At 41.6% G+C, this 22,917-nt stretch overlaps 1 protein-coding gene across 1 annotated transcript in view; it reads right to left on the reverse strand.

Annotated features, from left to right (window-relative positions):
• Nucleotides 1-22,917, reverse strand: part of ABCC9 (ATP binding cassette subfamily C member 9) — a 130,461-nt gene that overhangs the window by 39,016 nt on the left and 68,528 nt on the right. The window contains 9 exon segments of the mRNA XM_043516428.1: nucleotides 656-903; nucleotides 3,463-3,559; nucleotides 4,815-4,940; nucleotides 5,535-5,672; nucleotides 8,086-8,166; nucleotides 9,397-9,481; nucleotides 11,469-11,570; nucleotides 13,176-13,214; nucleotides 21,996-22,101. Coding sequence (XP_043372363.1) covers nucleotides 656-903; nucleotides 3,463-3,559; nucleotides 4,815-4,940; nucleotides 5,535-5,672; nucleotides 8,086-8,166; nucleotides 9,397-9,481; nucleotides 11,469-11,570; nucleotides 13,176-13,214; nucleotides 21,996-22,101 — 1,022 coding nt within the window.

The raw sequence follows: 22,917 nt of genomic DNA on the forward strand, positions 1-22,917 counted from the left end.
TAGTTTGGATAAATGCAAAGGTCCCCAAAACTCAGACTGAAGTAGAACAGAACTTTTCAGGAATTAAGTTTGGATAACGTCAGAAAGAAAAAAACAATGTTAATTTCAAGCTCCACTGGAGGTCAGAGGGGCAGCTCCTCAGCTGGTCTAATGGGGCCATAATAATTTAGACCAGCTAAGGATCTGCCCTCTGGATTCTGCCTGGATATGAGAGGTACTGGAAATCTCATGAGAAAACTTTTACTACATTTTCATAAGCATCTGAACTTTGGGATACTTCTCGAATCCAAACTTTGGATTCATTTCTCTGTTAGTATCAATGGGAACTGCTGCGTGATCAGCACTTTTGAAAATCTGGGTATTAATTTAGGTTGCTAAATGTGGATTTAAGAGCCTATTAGGCTCCAATTTTTGAAAATTTGAGTCCAAAGTTCTTCTAAACTCAAACAAATTTTAGTTTCAGTTTGACATTTGGATTAAGATTTATATTGGTTTTTAAATTAGATTAACCAATTCACCCATCTTATTTAACAATTGATATTATAGTATTTATATTAGCTACATTCCCAATCTAACTGGTTACTAGGTTAACATAGGGTTATTTTTCAATTATTTGAGAATATTTTTGTCTGACAAGCTGTAAATTATGGCCAACCTTGTTTGAGCGTTGAGGGTCTGTGGAATCCCCTGTTTTATTTCCATTCTCCATGGATGTCCATCTTGCCAGCCAGTAATCTATGGCTACAATGACTGAGTGTTTCAAGAGCTTGGAGAAAATCATCAGAAACAGGAAGAAAAATCCTCCAGAGGTAAGATATCTCCAGCAGGTTTTCCATGGCATCTTTGTTCTAAGCCGCATTACTGTTGACATGTTATCATCATCATCTTCTTCCTCTTCTTCCTCTGTGATTCAGAAATTTGACCAAATCAGTTAGATTTTATTCAGTACCACACGGACAATCATTCATGTTTTGACTGGGGATGGTGGACATTTTTTGAATGTTGACATTTGGATGATAATTTGACATTTTAATTAAAAAACAGCAACATTTTTAGATATGTTTTGTGACTGTTCTTTCTTTTCTTCCACCAACTCTACAGCTTGTTAACATTTTTTGAATTTTTGAAAATGAGAAAAGGGGAAATGCCCTCACAAAATCATGTTTTTTCCATCCCTTTCAGTTGACCATCTCTAGTTTTGTTAATAATCCTTAAGGACAGGTCTACACTATGGGGCTAAGTTGACCTAAATTATGCAACTCCAGCTACATGAATAACATAGCTGGAATCGACGTAGCCTAGGTCGACCACGCTGGGTCGACAGGAGAAACTCTTCTTGTTTCGGTGGAGTACCGGCGTCGACGGGATAGCAATCTGTGATCGATTTAGCGGGTCTTCACTAGACCCGCTGAATTGACCCCCGATGGATAGATCATCACAGCGTCGATCCACGGTAAGTGTAGACATGCCCTCAATAAATCATATCTTCAGTATGGAATGCATTCATAGAAATCAGACTAGTTTTAGGATTTCCAAAGGCTTTTCTGGTGTGTTCAGCTTGTCTTTACATTATCAGATGGGGAGTGAGGCTTTTATGGGTTGTTTGGGAAGCTACAAACAGCTCTGCCAAGCATTCCATACAGAAGAGTTGCCTCGTGTTGCTTAGCAGGGCTCTGCCTTAACATTACCTGCAATCACTACAAGCTTTATCTTCATAGAAGAGGACACTATCATGTGTAACCACATCACATTGCAACATAAGGTGATGGTTGTGCTCTGTTGTAACATGCTTAGGTATCACAATCTGCTGCTGTGAAAACATTGCATTATGGAGATTTGAGACGCAACAAGAGTATTGAAGCTCACAGTACTACTATGCACACTTGAGGGGAATGTAGACCTGGAGTCTTCTGACAGAACTTTTTTTTGACTTGACAGCCCTGAACTGACAGTGTCTGAAGTACTTTAGTAAATCTGAATATTATGGAGAGTCACTAATTTATCTGAAATTTCATGTGTTCTGAGGCACAGAGAGTTTAAATACTTTCCCAAGATCATACAATGAGTGAATGTGAGAACCAGGATAACAAGGAACTAGAGCACAAAGTCCTGTTAAATGTTACCCTTGAAGTTATTGATATGTATTTTACCACCTTAACCGAGTGTTTTGTCTGAGAATTCTGGAGTTGTTGCATGCTGGTGTTCTGTTGGAATGTATAGTCATGTTCCCACAGGGCCTTCAATCCCCATTCTTTATAACTTACTGAAGGAAGAAGATATCTGTACCCAGTTTATAGGACTGGTTTATTGACATGGCATTACTGCTATATCCCAGAACTAGAAGTGTGGGAAGACCTTAGTTTTTCTGCCCTCAAGACCACTGGAGACTGTACATGTTAAAGAAGTGCTATGTTCAGCCTCTGGAGCAAAGCAGTGGAGGGTATCTCTAAACCACCAAGTCATAGTGCCATCATGAGCCTTAGAAAATATTCTATATACCCCAAGTAGCATAGCCAGATGAAACACTCTACAGGGATAAACAGCCCCACAAACAGAACTTATAATTAGATAGTCAATCCAGTCAATAACTCTGCCAAGTAGTGAGTCCTTGACATAAATCAGTACTCCGCTAAGCTTATGAAGCATTCAGTTAATCCCTTTATCTCTCTAGCACCATCCCACTGGCTGCCAGAACTGAATATTGCCCTGAGGGGCTCCCCAACAGCCCAGAAGTGTTCTTGATAGGTCCTGTTGCCAATAGCTTATAACCCTACAAGTAACTTTACAAGTGACTCAGATCTGGATCACTGCCTCCAAAAATGTAGACATTTGTGGAGACAAAAAAGTAACTTGGATGACGGGGCCACAAATATCTAGACAGATCCAGATCCCAAAATAGCAGACTAGGCTCCATCTCTAATTTAAAAAAAAAATCATGTTCTTCTTTAAAAGGATGTGCAAATAACTACAAGCTACTGACAGGAGCCTGTGGGGGCGGGTATCTCAATAGGCAGAATCAGTGAGGGACATTCATAACTATGTGACAAAACTGGAGCTAGACGGCTAGATCCTCAGCTAGTGTAAAACAGCATAACACAATGACTTCCATGGAGCTACATCGATTAACACTAGCTGAGGCTCTGGCCCAGAATTTCTCTATATATCTTTTTTTTTTCCATTTCTCTCTTACTATCTGCAGAAAATGCAGCATAGTACATCTCTAGCTCTCCTCTATCCTTATTCCTGCACATTGTTTGCAAAACTCCATGAAGAATCCATTAAACAGCTCTAATTCTAAATAGCTCAAAGTATTGGACTTTCCACTCCTATTGCCCAAAAGAGTAAATGTCATCAACATCTTCATATCTCGTTGCCAAGAACATTTAGCAATATCTTAAGAATGTGGCTACATGTGAATGCTGCATGTTTATAGTCTACCCCGTGTGAAAAGATATAATGTACCTTCATCCTCATCTTCCAGTTGTGCTTTGGATTCTCTCGGGTACATTGCTCTTCTGAGAGTTTTTCTTTCCAAAGTAGTTTGGTCAGTTTCCATATCCTGTAACATTACATTAACTTGAGAGTCCAACCTACTGTGAGTGTCATTATTTTAGTGTAAGCAAGGTGATGCCAGAGACAATGGAAGTTCATTTACATCTGAGTCCACAGGAAAAACAAATTGAGGGAAGCATGAGGAAGACAGGATGGCATCAGCTTCCTGGAGCACAAGCAGCAGGGGAGAAAACATTACCTGGGGATACACTTCAGAAGAATATATTTCAAAGGTTTAATGCACTATAAAAAGAAGGGGAGAGAACCCCTTACCTATCTATCACTTAAGGGAAAAAAGAGGAAAGCACTCTTGAAATCTGTGAAAGGTGGATCCTTCAGCCATATGGGTTGAAGATTCTGAGAAATTGCCTGAGACCAGTATTGTAATCTGTTAAATTTGAGACTCTAAAAAGCATGTTTTACTTTTGTCTTATTTGTAACCATTTCTGTCTCTATTACTCTTGCTTAGTATCACTTACATCTATGTTCTTTATTAATAAACCTATACTTACTTTTATTATAAACCATCTCAGTGCTGTGTATTAAGGTAAAGAATGTGTCCTCAGCTGGGCTAACATGTTAGTATGTGCGTAGTGTCTCTCTGGAGACAGCGGACTTAATAATTTGTGTGAGAGTCCACTGAGAGCAGTGGACACTGCAAGGAGATGTCTCAGGAGAACTCAGGAACTGGGGTTCACTAAATGTTACCTGCGAGCACTGTTCCCTCTAAGCTGTGCACGTGTGCGCACGCAGATAGATCCTAAACCCCGCGCACATGGCGAAACACTGCACACACAAAAATTTGCACAGAAGCACAAAAATTTGCACAGAAATTTTTTGCGCACACGACCTGTCAAAAATGTGCACAGAAGAAATTTTTTGCGCACACAGCCTGTCAAAAATTAGAGGGAACATTGCCTGCGAGGCAAGGATTAGACTGGAAGAACCTTGAGGAGTTTGCTGGTGAGGTGGATAGACTGGTATGGCAGAGAGCTGACACAGTTTAAGCTCCAGCAAAACTCTCTCTTGCTGAGGCAGAGAAGTAACACAGAAGCCTATGTTTCTGGTCTCCTTGAAGAGCCCAGACCACCGAGTCATTGCTCTCAAAATCCTCCCATGAGGTCTACTGATGTGCAGAATTCCACCCATCAATTAACCTGAGAGGAGAATTTCACCATAAGTATATTAGAATGGACTCAGACATAGATCAACATTCAAGATGCTTTGCTACAATGCACCCTCGTCCCACTCTCTGTCATTACCTTTTCTAATTCTTGGTCTTGGCGATTCATCAGAGTTTTCCAGTGCTCATACAGTTCAACGTCTTTGGTCTGGATGTCCTTCAATGTCCCTTCTCTGAGCACATAACCATCCTTCATAGCTATGATCTAGAAAGAAGGATTATCAATACGTCTACTCAACAACGTGACATAATCACTGCATTTGGGACTGTGCAGAAGATCTCAATGTGAATGAGCTAAAACTAACAACTGGGCTAATTTCAGTGTTCATTGTACCCAATGGCTGCACATTTTATCAATAGCTTTTAAAAGTTATTTTGTCAAGATATATCTTACAATGAAACTATTACAGAAAATAGTTATTTGTGGACATATTGCTTCAAAAGAAAGAGGACAAGGTATAATTAATAATAGAATAATTGTTTGTATAGCACATTTCAATCAAAGATTGTAAACAGCTCTGATTTATAAGCTATGTGCCAATTACTTGTCCATGGTTAAATGGAAGTAAAGTTCAAATAAAATGCTTTTCACTTCACACCAGTCAGTGTTGCAGACCTACAAGTGGAATACAGGGCTAGGACCTCCATGCCCACTGCAAGAACAGATGGTGGGATGGCTCTTAGCAGAACAATCGTTTAAACACTATAGATTCGCTTTCAACTATATCCCCACCAAGGGCCCATGGAGGTGACCACAGTCCTTATGTGACAAACTGGCAAGTGGTGGCTTCCCTCTTACCCAGTCCGCATGTGGCAGATATTGTAATTTATGTGTCACCAGAATAAGTGTCCTTTTGTCTTCCTGGAGGAACTTCAAGATACCTTCCTGCATCAAGTGATCACTTAAGTGAATGTCCAGTGCAGAGAATGGATCATCCTGCAATTGGATAAAAGAAAAATTGGGGCAGAGAGGTAGGTGTGACATTACACCCTATACTCTTCATAGAAATATGGTTATGATATGAATATGGCATAACTAAGATATACTTTATGCAAGCTGGCTCATGTAAGGTATCATTGGAAAGGTTATAATTTACTGAATGTGATTATCCAATTTGTATGCATGTATCATTTCTGTATCTAAAGTTAGGAATATTGACTATGTAACAATTACAACTGCATGTGTACTTGGGGAAATGCCCACCAGACAACAGGCAATCCTCCTGAATGACCCATTTAAGAAGGACAATAGAACTCTGATGATGCTAATCTCCCACCTTTCTGAGGTGCTTCCTGGGATGCTGCATTGACCCTACAATGTCAGGTGATAATGTCACCTGATGAAAAGTACTCCCTTGGACACTCCTGGTACTTTTCCACTGTAGGGGGTGGGGATAAAACAACAAATTATTTTTAAGGGCTAGGAAAGGGGTTGATCTGGGGTCTCTCCTCCATTGCCTACCCAAGAAGAAGGACTGCTGAAAAAACCTGAAGGGACAAAGGAACTAACCAGAAGGGAAACGCAGGGGTGAGTCCAGACTGAGACAGGGGTCCAGTCTGTAAGAAGAAATAACTGGAACTCTGAGTTACAGAAATTCTGCATCCTGCTTAATTCAACATTTAGGGTGAGAAATTACATTTTGTAACCTGTTTCTTTAGTGAATTATGCTTAGTTTGCGTGTTTTGTTTTATTTGCTTAGTAATCTGTTTTGTTGTTTGCTATCTCTTATAATCACTTAAAATCTGTCTTTTGTAGTTAAATAAACTTATTTCTTGTTTATAACATTACCCAGTTTGTGCAATTCCTATCTTGGGGGTGAGGGGCAATGTGAAGAAGCTGTGCATCTCTCGCTTCATATTGAGGGAGAGGGCAAATTTTATATGAGCTTGTGCTGTGCAGATTTTTCTATACAGCGCAAGGCAATATACCTTAGGGTCTGCACTCCAAGACAGGGAGGCACCTGAGTGCTGGGGCAAGTCCCTTAAGCTGAGTCTTCCTACAGCTGATCTCAGTGTCTGTGTCTTTCTGCAGCTGGGTGCGGTCCTGCCTGTGTGTGTGCTAGAGAAGGCTTAAGAACCTGGCTCAGCAAGACAGGGCAAAGGGGGCCCAGCCTGGCGGAAGAGGCAGGCTCAGTGGTATCCCAGTACATTAAGTGTAACCTTGAAGGGGGGCAACCTGTCACAGTATGTACCAGTTTATTTATTTTGTTCTTTTAAACATTTAACCTATTCTAAAAAAAAGCAAACAGCTATAATTACTAAAGTGCTATCTGTTGCCCTAATGCTAATCTGTATCATCTTTAGTGTTTTAGTGTTTAGAGGGCTAAAGTGGAAAACAATGAGAAAGATAAAACCTTTACTCTTAAGGCTGTAGTAAATCACTCAGATTCTCCTTGTGACTTTTTGGTTTCCCCTCTGAAACACCTGGCATTGGCCACTGTCAGAAGACAGGATCCTGGGTTAGATGGATCTTTGGTCTGAAGCAGTATAGCCGTTATGTTATGTTCTATTTCTGAGTCAATTTAGTGCTGGGCCCAGACTGACACTCTTGGAAACTAGAGATGGACCTGAACTGGAACACCAAATTTGGAACCCTCCCCCCAGATTTGGGGAAATTCAGATTCAGATTCAAACTTTAGACCGGAGCCTATCTCAACAGCTAACTGATGTCATCTGATACAGATGAGTAAGTGCCAATGCAAGCTTCCTCCAAGCCTGATTCATTAATATGCCTGTACTTCCACCTGGAGGGAGTACCTGTAAGGATGAGAGAGTAGTTCAGACTCCTTGGCCTCTCTCCACTGACTCTACCAGCAAGGATGCCAATTGTGTTGGCAAGTTTTTTATGCGAACAGTTTTCCTCTAAGAACTAAGGTGAGTCCACCAATTTTTATTTTGCCTAGGAATCAAACAGCCATCACATGGGTGATGACTTTCAGAAACCATCAACATAGACTGAATTGGGAGTAGTAACAGAGAAGTGAAAGGCCATGTATCCCATTTTTAAACCCTAAGTCCACTTATTCCTCACAAAAGGCTAAATTGTGATACCCTGACTCTTCAAAAAAAAATCCCATTGATTTCATTGGGATGATGTGTGGTACTCAGTGTGAGTATGGGTATCAGAATCCTGTCCCAATCTTTTTACACTGAACTACATAACAGGGCCCTCTTTCACCAACCTCCTAATATATTCTGCTACTGCTTCTGGTCATTGTTTATTTGTTCTTTTTCCTGTCTCTGCATTCTGGATTCAAATGTAGATATTGGTCCCTGTAGGAAAGCTAAATATAAGGGCAACATTTTTATTATGAAGTCTGCATACTTCATATTTAAAAAAAAAATCTTACCAAGAAGACAATGTTGGTGTTTTGATAGAGTGCTCGAGCTACACAGATTCTCTGCCGTTGGCCGCCACTTAAGTTAATCCCCTAGTGGATATAACAGGTCATAAAAATGGGTCTTTTGAATAAATGAAATGATTTGTGTATGACAAGACATTGAAAAATGCCAGGGTTTTTTTTAAACCACCCAAAGAAGTTTCCTTAGAATTTTTCAAAGTGTTGGATATAAGGTTAGTCCTGTTGGTAAACAAATACGGTCAGAGAAAGAAACTGTTATTATTAGTGCAATTTCATATAAACTAATCACCAATAACTTAGACGTTATAAAGTTCTTCTCCTAGAAGAGTAGGACTGTCTTTGGCTGTGTGTTTCAAATGATACTGGCATCAAATTATGCCAGGAAAATATGGAAGACTGTGATCAAAAGAGGCTTCTGAATAGCAGCAGGGGAGAACAGCCCCTCTCCACTCCAACCCCTCTACCCCGGTAGATTTAAAAGAATTAAAAAATAAAAATCATGATGGAGCTATTTAAAAGATGTTTTATAGGAAAATTGATTTTTTCAGTTCATCAGTTTAATAATATTTAAGTTTACAGTATCAATATAAGAGCTTGGAAGTAAAACTCCCACTGGATTAAGGTCAGTGGCACAGATCTTGACTTTTTTTCTGTGCTCCTGAGTACAATGTAGACACAGGACTTCATTTTTGTTTACACTAAAGGCCATTTTGCCCATTCTAGCCGTGTGAAGGGGCTTAGATTGTGTATAAATTACATTTACACCCACTTTAAAGCCACTTTATCCTTCCAGAGTGGAATAGAGTATAAATGAGAATCAGGGTCACAGTGTAAAATGAACACAGTGGAGTTATATCAGAGTGAATCCTTCCCTTTGTTTTTCTTGAGTCTGCACAGCATTAGTCTCCTACATGACTTCATTTTCCATGACATATCATAAAAAGAATGCAGGGGCTCCATGGCACTTACGGAAAAAATAAACGCACAGGGCCAGATTCTGACCTGAGAAGCCAACAGAGTTACTCAGATTTATACCTAGATACCTAAGTTTTGATTCTAGGCTAAGATGCCTTAGGGAGTACATAATAATGCTGACTAGCATCAGAGTAGGTGGAATTTTTTGATTGCTAGGTTTCATGAATATCTATGATGGCATATAAGTTAATATGGAATTATAATAAATATTAATAAATACAACTATTACTAATGTTTACCAGGCTTGCAGCTCAATACAATCTAGAAATGTGATACCCATCACACAAACCAGGCTATCATAAAAACTTCCACCTCTTTATTTACCCTCTCTCCGATTTCTGTCTGATCACCAAATGGTAATAGGTCAATGTCCGGCTGCAGAGAGCATGCATCCGTAACAGTTTTGTATCTGCAGAGAAAAAAAGATTATTCTTATGGAAAAGCAACCAGACTGGATAAAACAAAAATCTCCTTCCAAAACTCAGACTTAATCTATTGGTGAAGTTCAAAAGAGTTTAGCTAACTTTAAAAGGGACTCAAGTGAAGCCTTTACAAAAAGCCATCTTTATTAGTGACTTCAATGAAGCTAGGCTAATTTACACCAGCTGAGATTCTGGTCCCTGAATTTGTGGATGCTTATCTGTATTTTGTGAGATCTACCCATCATTAATTGCTAACAAGTGAACTGAGTGACATATCATAGGAAAGCATACGCTGAAATGTGTATTAATGTATTTTTAATAACTTAAAGCAAAGTGCATGTTGCCAGTAAAAATGTCTAGATTTTAGCAATTCGCTTTCCTAAAATCAAGTCACTTTTTCCTCTGCATTTGTTGGTTGACTATTTAAATGAACATAGAAAGTAAGTGTTGGATAAGAGTAGTCAGACCCAGGCACAAAAGAGCTCTGTTTTGATTTTCAGTACCCCTGTGCTTCCAGTGAGGCACCAGTTATCCCTGGCTTGAGGTAGGCACACAGCAGGTAGGTCTGTCTTCAGCACAGTAATATCAAATGGTATGGTGTTTTGTAATGTGGTGCTCTGATATCCACCAGATCAGGACTGGATTAAGGCATGGACGCAATAGAACCATGCCTAGGTCCCCTGCTCCAGAGTCATATGATGACATCAGAACCTCAGCTTAATTTCAAAAATAGAAAACACGTTTCTGGTCTCCACAGTTTCCAAGAAACGCTTGTAAACATGCCCCATGTGTAACGGATGCCATGATATTTGTCTAAGGCTTGGTCTATGTTACAGACTTATGTCAGTATAACTGTGTTGCTCAGCAGTGTGGAAAGTCCACACCCCTGAGTAACGTAGTTATACCGACCTAACCCCTGGTGTAGCCAAGACTATGTTGACCAGAGGGCTTCTCCCGCTGACATAGCTACTGCCTCTTGGGGAAGTGGAGTACCTACGCCGACCAGAGAAGCTCTCCCACTAGCATCTTCACAAAGTGCTACAACTGCGCCACTGCAGTGCTGTATGCGTAGACAAACTCTGAGTGTGCAGACAGCCCCCACCAGGAAAAAGGCGCAACAGCCAGTTAGAGCCAAGGAGAAAGCCCCAGACCTGCTGCCAGCACAGAGTAGTCCTGCTGTTCAGAGAGGGGCCACCCTTCCACTTCTTGGTCAGGGGAAAGAGGTCCTCTTGCTTTTCCCACTCCTGCTCCATGTGTACTCACTGCTGGGATGGTGGCTGTGGAGAGCATCCAGGTTGGGTGTGCCTCAAATTTGGCTTAATCTGGCCCCGCATGTGGCCGTAACCTCAGAGCATTAAACTACTTCCTCTCGGGACCCAGATAAATAAGCAGCTGCTTCTCTGAAGCAGGAACTCTCTATACCTAACAGCCAGACTATGGCTTTCACCCACCGGGCTACCCTGAGGGCAGTGCTGAACTGCAGTGCCCTGTGAGGAGCAATGGAGGCACAATCCCTCCCTGATCTCCTCAGTACACAGTGGGACCACGTAAGTTGCAACGTGCCTTTGGCCAGCCAACTTCAGAAAAATTTACAAAGGGAGCACTTCCTGTGTCCTCAGAGCAGGAGCTGCCATTCTCCCTGGGCCTTACAAGGAGTGACCTCCCTGCTATGCAAGACCCAGGAACAATAATATATAATAATGGACGTAGAAGCTAAGAGCCCATTCTACCTCCCTTTCTGCCCCACGCATCCTATACTTCTTGCAGGCTCAATACATCAGCAGTTCCCGTTGTTACAGTCAACTCCTGGGAGTGAAAGTGTCAGTAATTGCCTCCTATGTCCTCTCCATAAAATCCCTTCAGTGAGTTTAGGGTCTTTTACACCTCTTTATCCACCCCTTTGCTCCCCTCCTCCTCTGGCAGGAAGGGAATCTAGCCCTTAGGTTCCATAACACTAAGAAAATTGATAATTACCTCTGTTTGTTAAAAGGACTTCCGAAGATAATGTTTTCCTCCACCGTAGCATTCAACAGCCATGGCTTCTGTGCTGCATAAGCTACAGAATATCTGTTTCTACTGGAAAAATTAAAACAACACCAATAAAATAGATTATCTTGAAGTGTCTTATGAACAGAGTTAACAATATGCATAAAAAAACAAAGGTGAAGGTAAGGTACTATAAAAGGAACTGTAATAAAAGAGAAGACAAAAGCTTTAAAGGAAAAGGTTACATCAGAGAAGCATCCACTCTCTGTCCTGAAGTAAAGGTTTGTGTTCTAGGTTGTACTACTTAGACACTCCTTTAAATGGCTTGTTACTGGGCCAGAGATGGTATATGGAATGTAAGTCCAAGAGCAAATTGCAAATGTGAAAAACATTCTGTCCATTGTTAAATATGAGTATAAATTAAAAGACTAGAAAATGTACCAGAGTGGGATAGTGTTTTCTAACATCAAAACCAGCTACTTGGAAAGTAGTGTAAAAAATGGATGTTACCAGCCCTTTTGTCTTATTGCTTTTTAGTATGTTTGTTATTTTAAACTACCATGTGCTTGCAATACAATTTTTCAACAGATGCTATTTTTCTTACATGTCGGTCCACGTTAACATTGTAATGGATTGAAATGATACACTAAAGTAGAACAACTCTGTACGAATTCAGAAGGAATCACTATGGTCTGTTAAGTAAATATAATGCATACTTTGAAATGTGCCTCAATATATAGTGATATATATAGTGTGTGACTACTTTGCTCTTTACTCTAACTGTTTTGTTTATAGATAAGATAAGATTCTGTGATATCAGCCACCTTTCTGAGACTTCTGCAATGCTTAGGCAAGCAGATATGAATTGGGCGATGAAGTGTCAATCTTAATTATCATTGTCTTCGTGTATGTTGGTTCAGATTACAACCTTACCATTAATTTAACATAGTAGGTGTCTGTGGTTTGCTGTAGAGAGAGAGGGTGCTATGGTATTCGTTAGAAAGATTGGTTAGAAGCATTCAGCATCATCCCATAACTTGTAGAAGACCCAGAAATCTGCTCAACTATGTTAATATTTCTCCTTAGGTTACCAGGTATCAGATAACACAGTGGTTCCCAACCACAAGTATGGGTGCAACTACTGGTATAGTACTTCTGCCATTTGTGACAGGTATTTTTGGTGACATCTCCAAAGTGACTTGAATAGGAACAACACTGGCCCCTTAATGATAAGCTTCCACATAGTGTTGCCGTTCACCCCACATTCACTGTGTGCGCAACGGTGAGACTAGGATTTGGAACGGCACAGGATTCAATGCTGGTTACAGAACATACAAGCAAATGGGAGGCTGCAGGCTTCAGCATTACAACTTGACATCTGTGGGCCCCATCCTGCAGGATGCTGAGTGCCCTAAACTCCCACTGATGTCAACGAAAGTTGAGAACACTTAACACTTTGCAGGAAAGGCTTAGCGCCTCTCATGGGCTGGCCTTTAAACAGGTATACTGGCATACTTGCCTAAAAAAGATTGGGAACCACTGCATTTAACAAAACTGCTAGTTAATCTTTTAGAAAGTTATCACGAGTGGGGTGAGGAGACAAGGAAATGACTGAAAAATACAAAGATGGAGGTTCAAGGAGATTCCGAGAAAACAACTGATTCTGATCAAATACACTGCAAATGGAAATAATACCTTCTGGTTGCTTCACAAGAAGGGTCAGTTTCATTTATGCTGTAAGTTATGGTAAATGATGTTTAGTATTCAGGAAATAGATACGTAACTTTTTATGTGCACATTTCACATATGGGAAAAATGAGCTGGGTATACATTTGAAAGGCTGAATTCCAACACTGATTTTTCTTTTAAAGGGCAAATACAACAACTTAAAGTCATCCCGGTTAACGTTTTGTTGTTATGTTGCTGATCAGTTAGAAAACATGCTTGTTTAAAGTTGCGCAATGCTCCCATATAATGTTGTTTGGCAGCTGCCTGCTTTGACCACTGCTTGCAGGAAGAGCACCTTGTTGCAGCTAGCTGGTGGGGGCCTGGAACCAGGATGGACCGGCAGCCCCCCCCCATCAGCTCCCCGCTCCCCTAAGTTTCCTGTGCAGCGGTCGCCAAGCAGGCTATCAATTGCCGGCAATTCAGCTGTCCCTCCCCCCACTGCCATGTGCTGCTTCTGCCCTCTGCCTTGGAGCTGCTCCCGAGAGCCTCCTGCTTGCTGTGCAGGGGAGGGAGACTAATGTCAGGGTTTCCCCCACACTCCTTTACCCTATTGGGCCATCTCCACAGAACGGGGTGGGGGAGGGATGCACGACGGGACTCAGGATGGAAGTAGCTTGCTGGCAGAGCTGCTGTCTCAACTTGCTGATCTACTTAAAAAGGTAAGGTACCTAGATTGGGGTCAGCATACTGAAAGGGGCAATGAATGTCTCTCTCTCTCTCTCTCTCTCACATAAACACACACACACACACACACACACACACGGTGTGTGTCTTTGTCTCTCTCTGCCATGCTGTCTTCCCTCCCTCCATTCGTGCTGCCTTGTAGAGTGTGAGGCTACATTAACAACAACGTGTTAACCCTTGAGGGCTCAGCCAAATGCTAGTTCATCATTTAGCAGTAAGACATTCCCTGGGAAATAGCCCACCCTCTTCCACCCTCTAACTTCACCACCTCAACCAAGCTAAGCAACTCCCATTGGCTGCTTCCGCGATCAATGATATTAACAGGAACAGGAAGCAGGGAGAGAAGAAACCAGGCAGAGTGCAGTAGAGAAGCCAGGCAGGCTGCATTAAGCAGAAGCAGTTGCTCCCTGAATACAAGTCTAAACTGATGCAGAGACTTGGGTGTGGACACAAAATTTGGGAGCCTGAGTCTGGGGCCCGATGAAATTATTATAGTAGTGATTCCTGGAATGAGGACCTGTTTGCTGTAATGATTCCTGTGCTGAAGCCTTATTAAAAGGGATATAACCTCTAGTTAATGTGTGTTGACTTCTCCTGGCCCTAAGCTGCTAAACTGACAGCTATTGCTCCTCCACTTGGGGAAATTAAGTTGTGGCACACCCGTTAGTGCCACTCTCAACTGCAAGGGGGGTGCTCTGGGATTGCCTGCACATTACAGGACCAACAACTAGAGGGTGTTCTGAGGTCATAGATGAATAACCACTGTTCCCTTTTTGGAAGGGTGAAAGAGCCATTGCTATTTTGAGACCTTGTCTAACCAGAGCTGTCTCTTTATTCAGAAACAGATTCCTATCTTCACTATCATGGAAAAATATTTCCAAGGTACAAGAGAGAGGGAGATAGAGGCCTTTGAGATTAAAAAGAGGGAAGAAGTTAGTCCCATGGAAAAATGAGAGATTAGAATCTCTCATTTAAAAAAACCCTCAGATCATCTTCCTTAACAAATAGCAGTGAGTCAAAGTAGTGGGAGAAGGACTGAGGAAACACATCCAGCATATATGTCTAGAACTGCCAACAGAAGAATAATTTTTAAAACTTTGGGACCAATGCTATGGTGCTTACTAATAGAGTGAACAGATTATAATAACTAAATTTCCCATTAGAATCAATGAGATCAGTTGTATGAGTAATGGGACTTTTAAGCCACCTGTTCAGCAAACCATCCCCCTTCAACTAGGTGCGTAAACACATGCTTAATTTCTACTGACTTCAGTTTGACAAAAGCACATGTTTAAAGTTAAGCATATACTTATGTGCTATGCTGAATCAGGGATTCAATAATGAAGGGTTTGATCCTTTACTTTTATACTCATAGAAAGTTTACTTCTCAAACTACATACTTTAAGTACGACAACGAAACAAGTACAGTGCGTGGCAGTAGTCCAAAGCTCATGTTCTGGAGTGCATGATATTTCCATGAAAAGGGCTTTATTTGGATGCAGGTATTTGTAATCCTTATCTAATTTTGTTCATTTAATATTTTTTACTCTGTATTTGAAAAAATATCCACATTTTCCCAGACTGGATCACTGCTAGTTACACCAGAGTTAAGTCTGAAATTATGAAAACCACTGAATTGATTAGATTGATCAGTCATTTTCCATATGATTATTTTGATTTTGTATGCTAATCTGTTAGACACATTTATTTAAAATAAAGGTTTCAAGGGAAAGTTAAAAATAGTCTTAGCTGCAGATTGGACTACTGTCAATGTATCCTAGACTGGATCTTTTTAAACACTAATATATCTCTAACTCTGCCCCTTGTTCTCCTGCAAAACAAATACATAGGGATGCAAACTAAGGCTAGAGCTCTATGATTACAGTGGAACTATAGGTTTCAGAGTAGCAGCCGTGTTCGTCTGTATTCGCAAAAAGAAAAGGAGTACTTGTGGCACCTTAGAGACTAACAAATTTATTAGAGCATAAGCTTTCGTGAGCTACCCTTTTCTTTTTAGTGGAACTATAGAGATCCCACTTAATCTGCAGGCTCAACAGGGCAATGAAGATTCAGGGCCCCAACCGTATGGATGTCCTCCAGCTGCATGAGAAACTTCCACTGAGGACTACCTTCCAGCCTCTCCACATAACCAGGGCAGAACTAGTAGCCATGCTGACATTGGCTATCTACCTATTTATCCCTAAAGGAGGTCTTTATAACACCCATCACTGTGTTATCTAACCTTGTGTGGTAGCAACACCATGGTCCAAAGCTGTACTTGTTGTGCTGCTGTGGGAAGGCACAGAGAGCATAGCAGTAGCTAATGCTGACCTCAGACAACACTTACTTCCTATCACTTTCCTTGCAGTCTGTCACAGCATAGGGTCAAAGAATGGCATTAGTAAGGGTTTGCTCCAACTTTTGTTTTGTCCATGTTTTACACCTGGTTTCTGGGCCCTCACATATACTTTGCACAGGGGAGGCTTACATACCCTCTACTCTCTGTAGAGCCTATACAGAGAGCAAGGAGCACTCTGCTTAGCTGCTCTCCCACTCTGCTTGGCTCCCCCATGGCATTTTCTGAGGATTTGGTTCTCTCCACACCACACATCTGTGTGTGGTATGCAAATAGTTATGCCTCTGTAAAGTCTGGATAGGAACTTTCCAACTCAGCCCTACATAAAGGGCTGAATTCTAACAATGATTCTGGATAGCCCCCAAGTCCTATTATATGGGAAGCCTGCCCAGACAGTTACTTATCAGAACAGTTGGAAGCCAGCCTCACACCTAAGGCTTTTGATTGCTGCAAACCACAGCACATGCAGTGGGAAAGAGCAGCTGTCCCTGGCTTAAAACCCCAGAATGATGTGGAAGCTGAGCCCCAGAGAAAACCTGGCCCATAACTAGGGCCTTACCAAATTCGTGGCCATGAAAAACAAGTCACGGACCGTGAAATCTTGTCTCCCCCACCATGAACTCTGGTCTTTTGTGTGCTTTTACCCTACACTATACATATTTCACAGGAGAGACCAGCGTTTCTCAAATTGGGGGTCCTGACCCAAAAGAGAGTTGCAGGGGGTCACAAGGTTATTTTAGGGGGGGTCACGGTATTGCCACCCTTACTTCTGCACTGGGTGGCTAGAGATGTTGGCTGGGCACCCAGCTCTGAGTGCAGAGCTGCCGCCAGCAGCAGTGCAGAAGTAAGGGTGGCAATACCATACATGCCATACTTACTTCTGCACTGCTGCTGGCGGCAGCTCTGCCCTCAGAGCTGGGCTTCCGGTCAGTAGCCGCTGCTATCCAGCAGCCCAGCTCTGAAGGCAAGGCTGACACCAGCACCAGCACAGAAGTAACGGTAGCAGTACCGCTAACCTCCCCCCCAAAATAACCTTGAGATCCGCCCCCACACACACCACTCCTTTTGGGGTCAGGACCCCTATAATTACAACACCATGAAATTTCAGACTTAAATAGCCAAAATCATGAAATTTACAATTTTTAAAATCTTATGACCGTGAAATTGACCCAAAATGGACCATGAATTTGGTAGCTCCCTACCCATAAAACCTGTCCTGGGCAAGTTCTCTAAAAGGTGCACTGAAACTCTTTCTCTTTCTTTCTGTAACATACATGCCTAGTTTCATCCCTGGAGGAAGTAGTTACAGCTCTCACTGCTGTCCGAGTTGCACTAGTTTATCTAAGGGCTGATTTTGGCCACAATGGGCCAAAATCTACTTTGACTTGTCCCAATATAAATCCAGATGAATTACTTCAGATTTACATCAGTGCAACTGAGGGCAGAATTCAGCCTAGTGGTACTCTACCTACATTACTATCACTGAGGTTTCTAGGGAATTTACCCAGTCAGTATCTCATCCCTTTGCATATTCCTGGATCAGCAGATATAGTAACTCATGTATGCAAAATTACATGGGAAGGGAATTAAGAAAGTAATTAGAACTTTTATTATGATTTTGTAAAATACAGCAACAGGATTCATTTAGTCAATACTTGAGGCATCCTCCTGTATTCACCTCTCTGTCAGGAAGTCTGAAACCATCAGCAAAACACACCTGTGTTTGTGAGCTATAACAAAGCACCAAAGTATAGGTTGCAGTAAACAAAGTCAGTCAGTCAATAAGGCTTCAGGTACTCTGTAATGGCTGAGTTACCTGTTTGGTTTCACAGACAGAACAGTTTTGGTTTTGTCTACACTGGAACTTCGTAAGCAAAACTTTTGTTGTTCAGAGGTGTTAAAAAAACACCCCCCCTTCCATCCCCCCGAATGACAAAAGTTTTATCGACGAAAAGCACCAGTGTGAACAGCGTTTTGTCAGCAGGAGAGCTCTCTCCTGTGGACAAACAGCAGCTACACTTCATGCCTTTTAGTGGCATGGGTGTAGTGGCACAGCTGTGTCACTAAAAGTTGAGTAGCATAGACAAAGCCTTAATTGCACTCCTAAATACCACAGTGACAGAGCATTATTATGTAGAGTGCCTTGGAAAGTGTATTTTACAAGACACAAAGGTGATGTGTGCTTGAGAGTCTGCATGTATCATTGATTGGGCACATCTTCCCCTTGGACAAAATGTGTTGGTGATGGTTTACTTATCCGTTCATCTTCACTGCTATTTCAAAAGTTACGACTCCTGGAAAGAGTAACAACTTTAGGGACCAATCCTAAAAAGAACTGAGCATCTGCATTCCAAGTCAGCAGTGTCAAAGGGAAGTTATAGGTGCTCAGCACCTCTCAGGCGTGGGCACAAAGATGAAATAACAACTTCTTTAAGCTTGCCAAACCTAGATTAAAGTTGGCTCATCTAGAGATGCAGTATTGTAGAATTTGCTTGTTATCAGTAAGAACTGCGACTCATTTGGTATGATTTAACTTTGCTGTGTACAGATTTACATAGTGTATCGGAATGTTTATAAGATGACGCTTTTGAGGATAGTTACTGGAATGATGTAAATATGAATTGCTGCCTCCTTTTACCTGCCCCTTACAAAGGAAATGGCTAATCTGAAAGGAATATCCTCCTTTAATGTTTTAAATAAATAAATGGTGACCAGTGTTATTACTGTAGGTCATGTATTTTAATTGACACCCAACTCTCTACTTTTATTTCTTTAACAAAAGTTATTCTTCCATGGGTTCTAACTATACCGATTATTCCAGCGAGATCATGTGTGTTAGCACAGCAGACAGTGACACATAACTAAGGAACCAAACCAATGCCACACATCAGAGCCAGTGCTAAACATAAGCAGACTAAGCAATTGCTTAGGGCTCTGAGCAGCTCAAGGGGGCCCCTATTCACATTTTATTATGTGTTGGGGGTGGGGGAATATTCCTGTTTAGGGCTCGCAGTGGGCTAGTGCCACTTCTGCCACACATGGACAGGAAGAGGAAAAACGCCAAGCTTGAAAAAGCTGCTTTTTGGGAAAATGATCAGATAAATATTCAAAGAACGGGCCATGCCATTTTGATCACTGTGAGTGAAAGTCATCCCTCCTTCCACAGACAAAACCCAAGGACATGAGCTTTGGGTGGGATAGTTGGGGAACAGAATTCACCTCCAAAATAACAGGCCATGAAGTGGGTTGAAACACATCCCCTCCACATCCACCTCCCCAAACTATGAGCTGCAAGAGTTACAGCGGCCCTACGGAACTCTCTATACAGGGATTCTCAGACACTAGCTCTGTATGACTGTGGATCCAGTATAGGGCCCCCCAGCCTCTCCCATCCACCCCAGCAGCTTTCTCCTTAGTTGCCTCTTCTCAGCTGGTACAGAGTCCCCCCTCCCCCCAAACTCAATCACACACATGGGATGTGCGTATCCCATCATGCTTCCATAGATGTCAGTTCCAAAAAATCCAACCAGGAATATCATCCTTTACTTAGTCTGTGCTGTTGCCCGCCACAGGCCCTTGAACAAATCAGATTCTATGAGACTTCGGCATGCTCTCCTCTGCATGCTACCTGTAGCACGGGAATGTGAAAACTGTAAATATCAGCCTACTTAGGTTTAGACATTAATCCAAAACTAGAATATGGCTTTGTCCTTCATCTTTGTGAAATACTCCATTCCTTCCATTTATCTTCATTTTCTTTGGTGGGGATGGAGGAATTTTTTCACAACCATTTCATAGGTTTGAGTAGCACTGTGTGAAACATTATTGGTCAGCAAAGTCATCTGATGAAACATACTTCCAAAGCATGATGTCATTTCAAAGTGTTAAACGATGAATGTAGTTCACATCTTTTTTTCTCCGTTCGAAGATAAGATCAGTAGTCAATATATAAATGCATATCCCGTACTATAAGAAGATATTTGATTAAAGCATTAGTTAAAAATAAAGATGGGCCAGAGACACAAATTTTATGTCCAGCGCTCTCTCCAAACTTTTCCAACATCTGAGTATGATTGGATCCAGGGTTTAGAATCAGCCTGTTTTAAAATGACAAGGCCATCCACAAATTTTGGATCTAAATCAGGATCTGAACTTTCTTAAAATTTGTGTCTATACAGATCTGTTTCAAGCCATAAGTGGTACTCACCTTAAGGTCTATTCCAACTTTTTGGTGTGGTTAAAAATTCAGATACACCCACAAAGTTGGAACTATGCATCAACAACCACCACAGCCACAGGATTGAGAAACAAATGATAAGGACACTTGTATAATAAGCGGAGCCGGTCAAAAAAAATTCACTGAAATTTTGAATTTTCAAAAAATGCATCAACCTCTAGTAATGCAAAGCCACAAAAATGTAAAAAAGTTTTGAAAAGTGTTTGAAGCAATGCTATTGCAACTGGTGTCACTGTTTGCTAAGGCAAATTATAGACCAATGTACTTGCATTATGGCAAGTCTGAGATGGAATGGACATGGAAAGAACGCTCAAAGGATGAAGATCACACACCAGCGGTGAAATCCTGACTCTACTGAAGTCAATGGTGAAACTTCCATTGGCTTCAGTGGAGCTAGGATTTCACCCTAGATGAATTACACTGTACTGCATAGCACATGTTTTATACATAGAGTCACGGGCGGAGAGTGAACCCCTAATTCAGGGTGGCTAGTCCTCTTCCCCCCCCACCCAAGGCCCCAGCCCTACCCTCCACCCCACCCAAGGCCCTGCCTCTAACCCATTCCCCCTCACATGGAGCCAGAATATCCCCGAGACTCCAACCTGAGCCACCCCTGAGCTGCTGGCCAGCCCTATCCCCAAGCTCCGGGCCACCAGCCCAAGCTGAGCCCCCACCGGCTTCCGCGGAGAGGTGGAGCAAGGGCAAGGACTTGGGACGGAGTATGGGCTGGGCCATGGCCTGGGTTTGGGAAGGTTTAACCTCCCCTGGCCTATTATACCTGCCACCCATGCATAGTGATCGATCCTTTCCATTTAGGTCATAAAATAAGGTTAGTGTATTTGAGACTAACTACTCAACTGGTTTTAACTATATTCAGATTCCCTTTCCAACCCTTCCTTCAAGCACCATGCTGTAAATCTGCCACTGGGGCAGGGTGAATTTTTTCAGACTAAGAGCTTATTTGATGAGCAACACAATTTTGATCAGCTCAAGACTATTCATGAATCTGACATGAATAGTTTCAGCCATTCACAAAATGATTGGAGGAGGAAGAGGAGTGGTGGTAGAGGTGGTAATGATGGGGCTGGCTGCTGTCTCGCCTTCCCTTCTTCTCCCTAGCACCCCCAATAACATTTAGCCCAGTGGTGAGGGCACTCAGCTGGGATATAGGACATCTAGGTTTAAATTCACACTCTGGAATAGACCCCAGACTTCCTTGACTCACCAAAAATGCTGAAATATTTCAGATTTGGTTCAACCCAAAGCATTTTTTTTTTAAAAATTCAGAACTGCCATTGAACTGCAAAAATCAATTATTTGCCCAGTTCAAACTCTCACTTTCTGTCGCAAATGAAACATCACTAGCTGCATCACATTAGATCTGGTGTGAATCTACTGGTAAAGGTTTGCAGGGAGGATTCTGAATGATGATTTAACATGCTCTACATTTCTTATTATGAGGTGTTGGTGCTTAAAATTAAAACAGCAATTAGAAGCATTGGAAACTTACTTGTTCCAGTGAACTTTTCCTTCCAGGGTCTGCATCTCACCAAGTATAGCCAGAAGAAGTGAAGATTTCCCACACCCAACTTGACCCACAATCATTGTCATCTGACCTATAATAATGATAAACCAAATAAAGAAAGGAAAACCAAATGATAGAACACTAATCCAGTTAAAATTAAAAATAGCTTGCTGCAATTGTTGCTACCCTTTATATTCTGTGAATGGTAATTTTGCGTGTGTCCACCTGTGAGCTACTTTTGAAAGAAAAGGTTCAGGCATACAGTATCTCCATGATGTAAGTGTACTGTATAAACTGCTGGAATATATATAGATTAAAAAAACAACACAGTGATTTACTGAGAGACCGATTTTGGGAACCAAAATTTTATAGTAATAATTATTAAAATTAATAACAATACCCCCAGTTCCCTATGTGGGTTTGCACTGCCAAATCGTGTGTGTGTGTGTGTGTGTGTGTGTAGGGGGTATATTTTAACACTTCTGGCCCTTTTTAATAACTACTGTTTTGTGTGGTCAGCCTGTTTAAAATTCCCCTCAGAACTGGCCTTAGTTATGCTGTTGTCCGTTTCATTGATGGCCATGTAGACCTATTGTTTTGAAACTGGCAATTCTTTTCATTATTAGCAATATGTTTAAAACAAACACAGGGAAGTGCTTCTTCACATAATGAGCAGTCAACCTAAGGAATTCGTTGCCTGGGGATATTGCGAAGACCAAAACTATAACTGAGTTCAAAACAAGAATTAGGAAAGTTCAAGGAGGGTAGGTCCATCAATGTCTGTTAGCCAAGATCGTCAGGGATGCAACCCCATGCTCTGGGTGACCCAACGCCTCTGCCTGTCAGATGCTGGGTCTGGACAACAGGGGATGGATCACTTGATGATTGCCATGGTCTATTCATTCCC

The sequence above is a fragment of the Dermochelys coriacea genome, chromosome 1, assembly GCF_009764565.3.
Source record: "Dermochelys coriacea isolate rDerCor1 chromosome 1, rDerCor1.pri.v4, whole genome shotgun sequence".
Classification (NCBI taxonomy): domain Eukaryota; kingdom Metazoa; phylum Chordata; order Testudines; family Dermochelyidae; genus Dermochelys; species Dermochelys coriacea.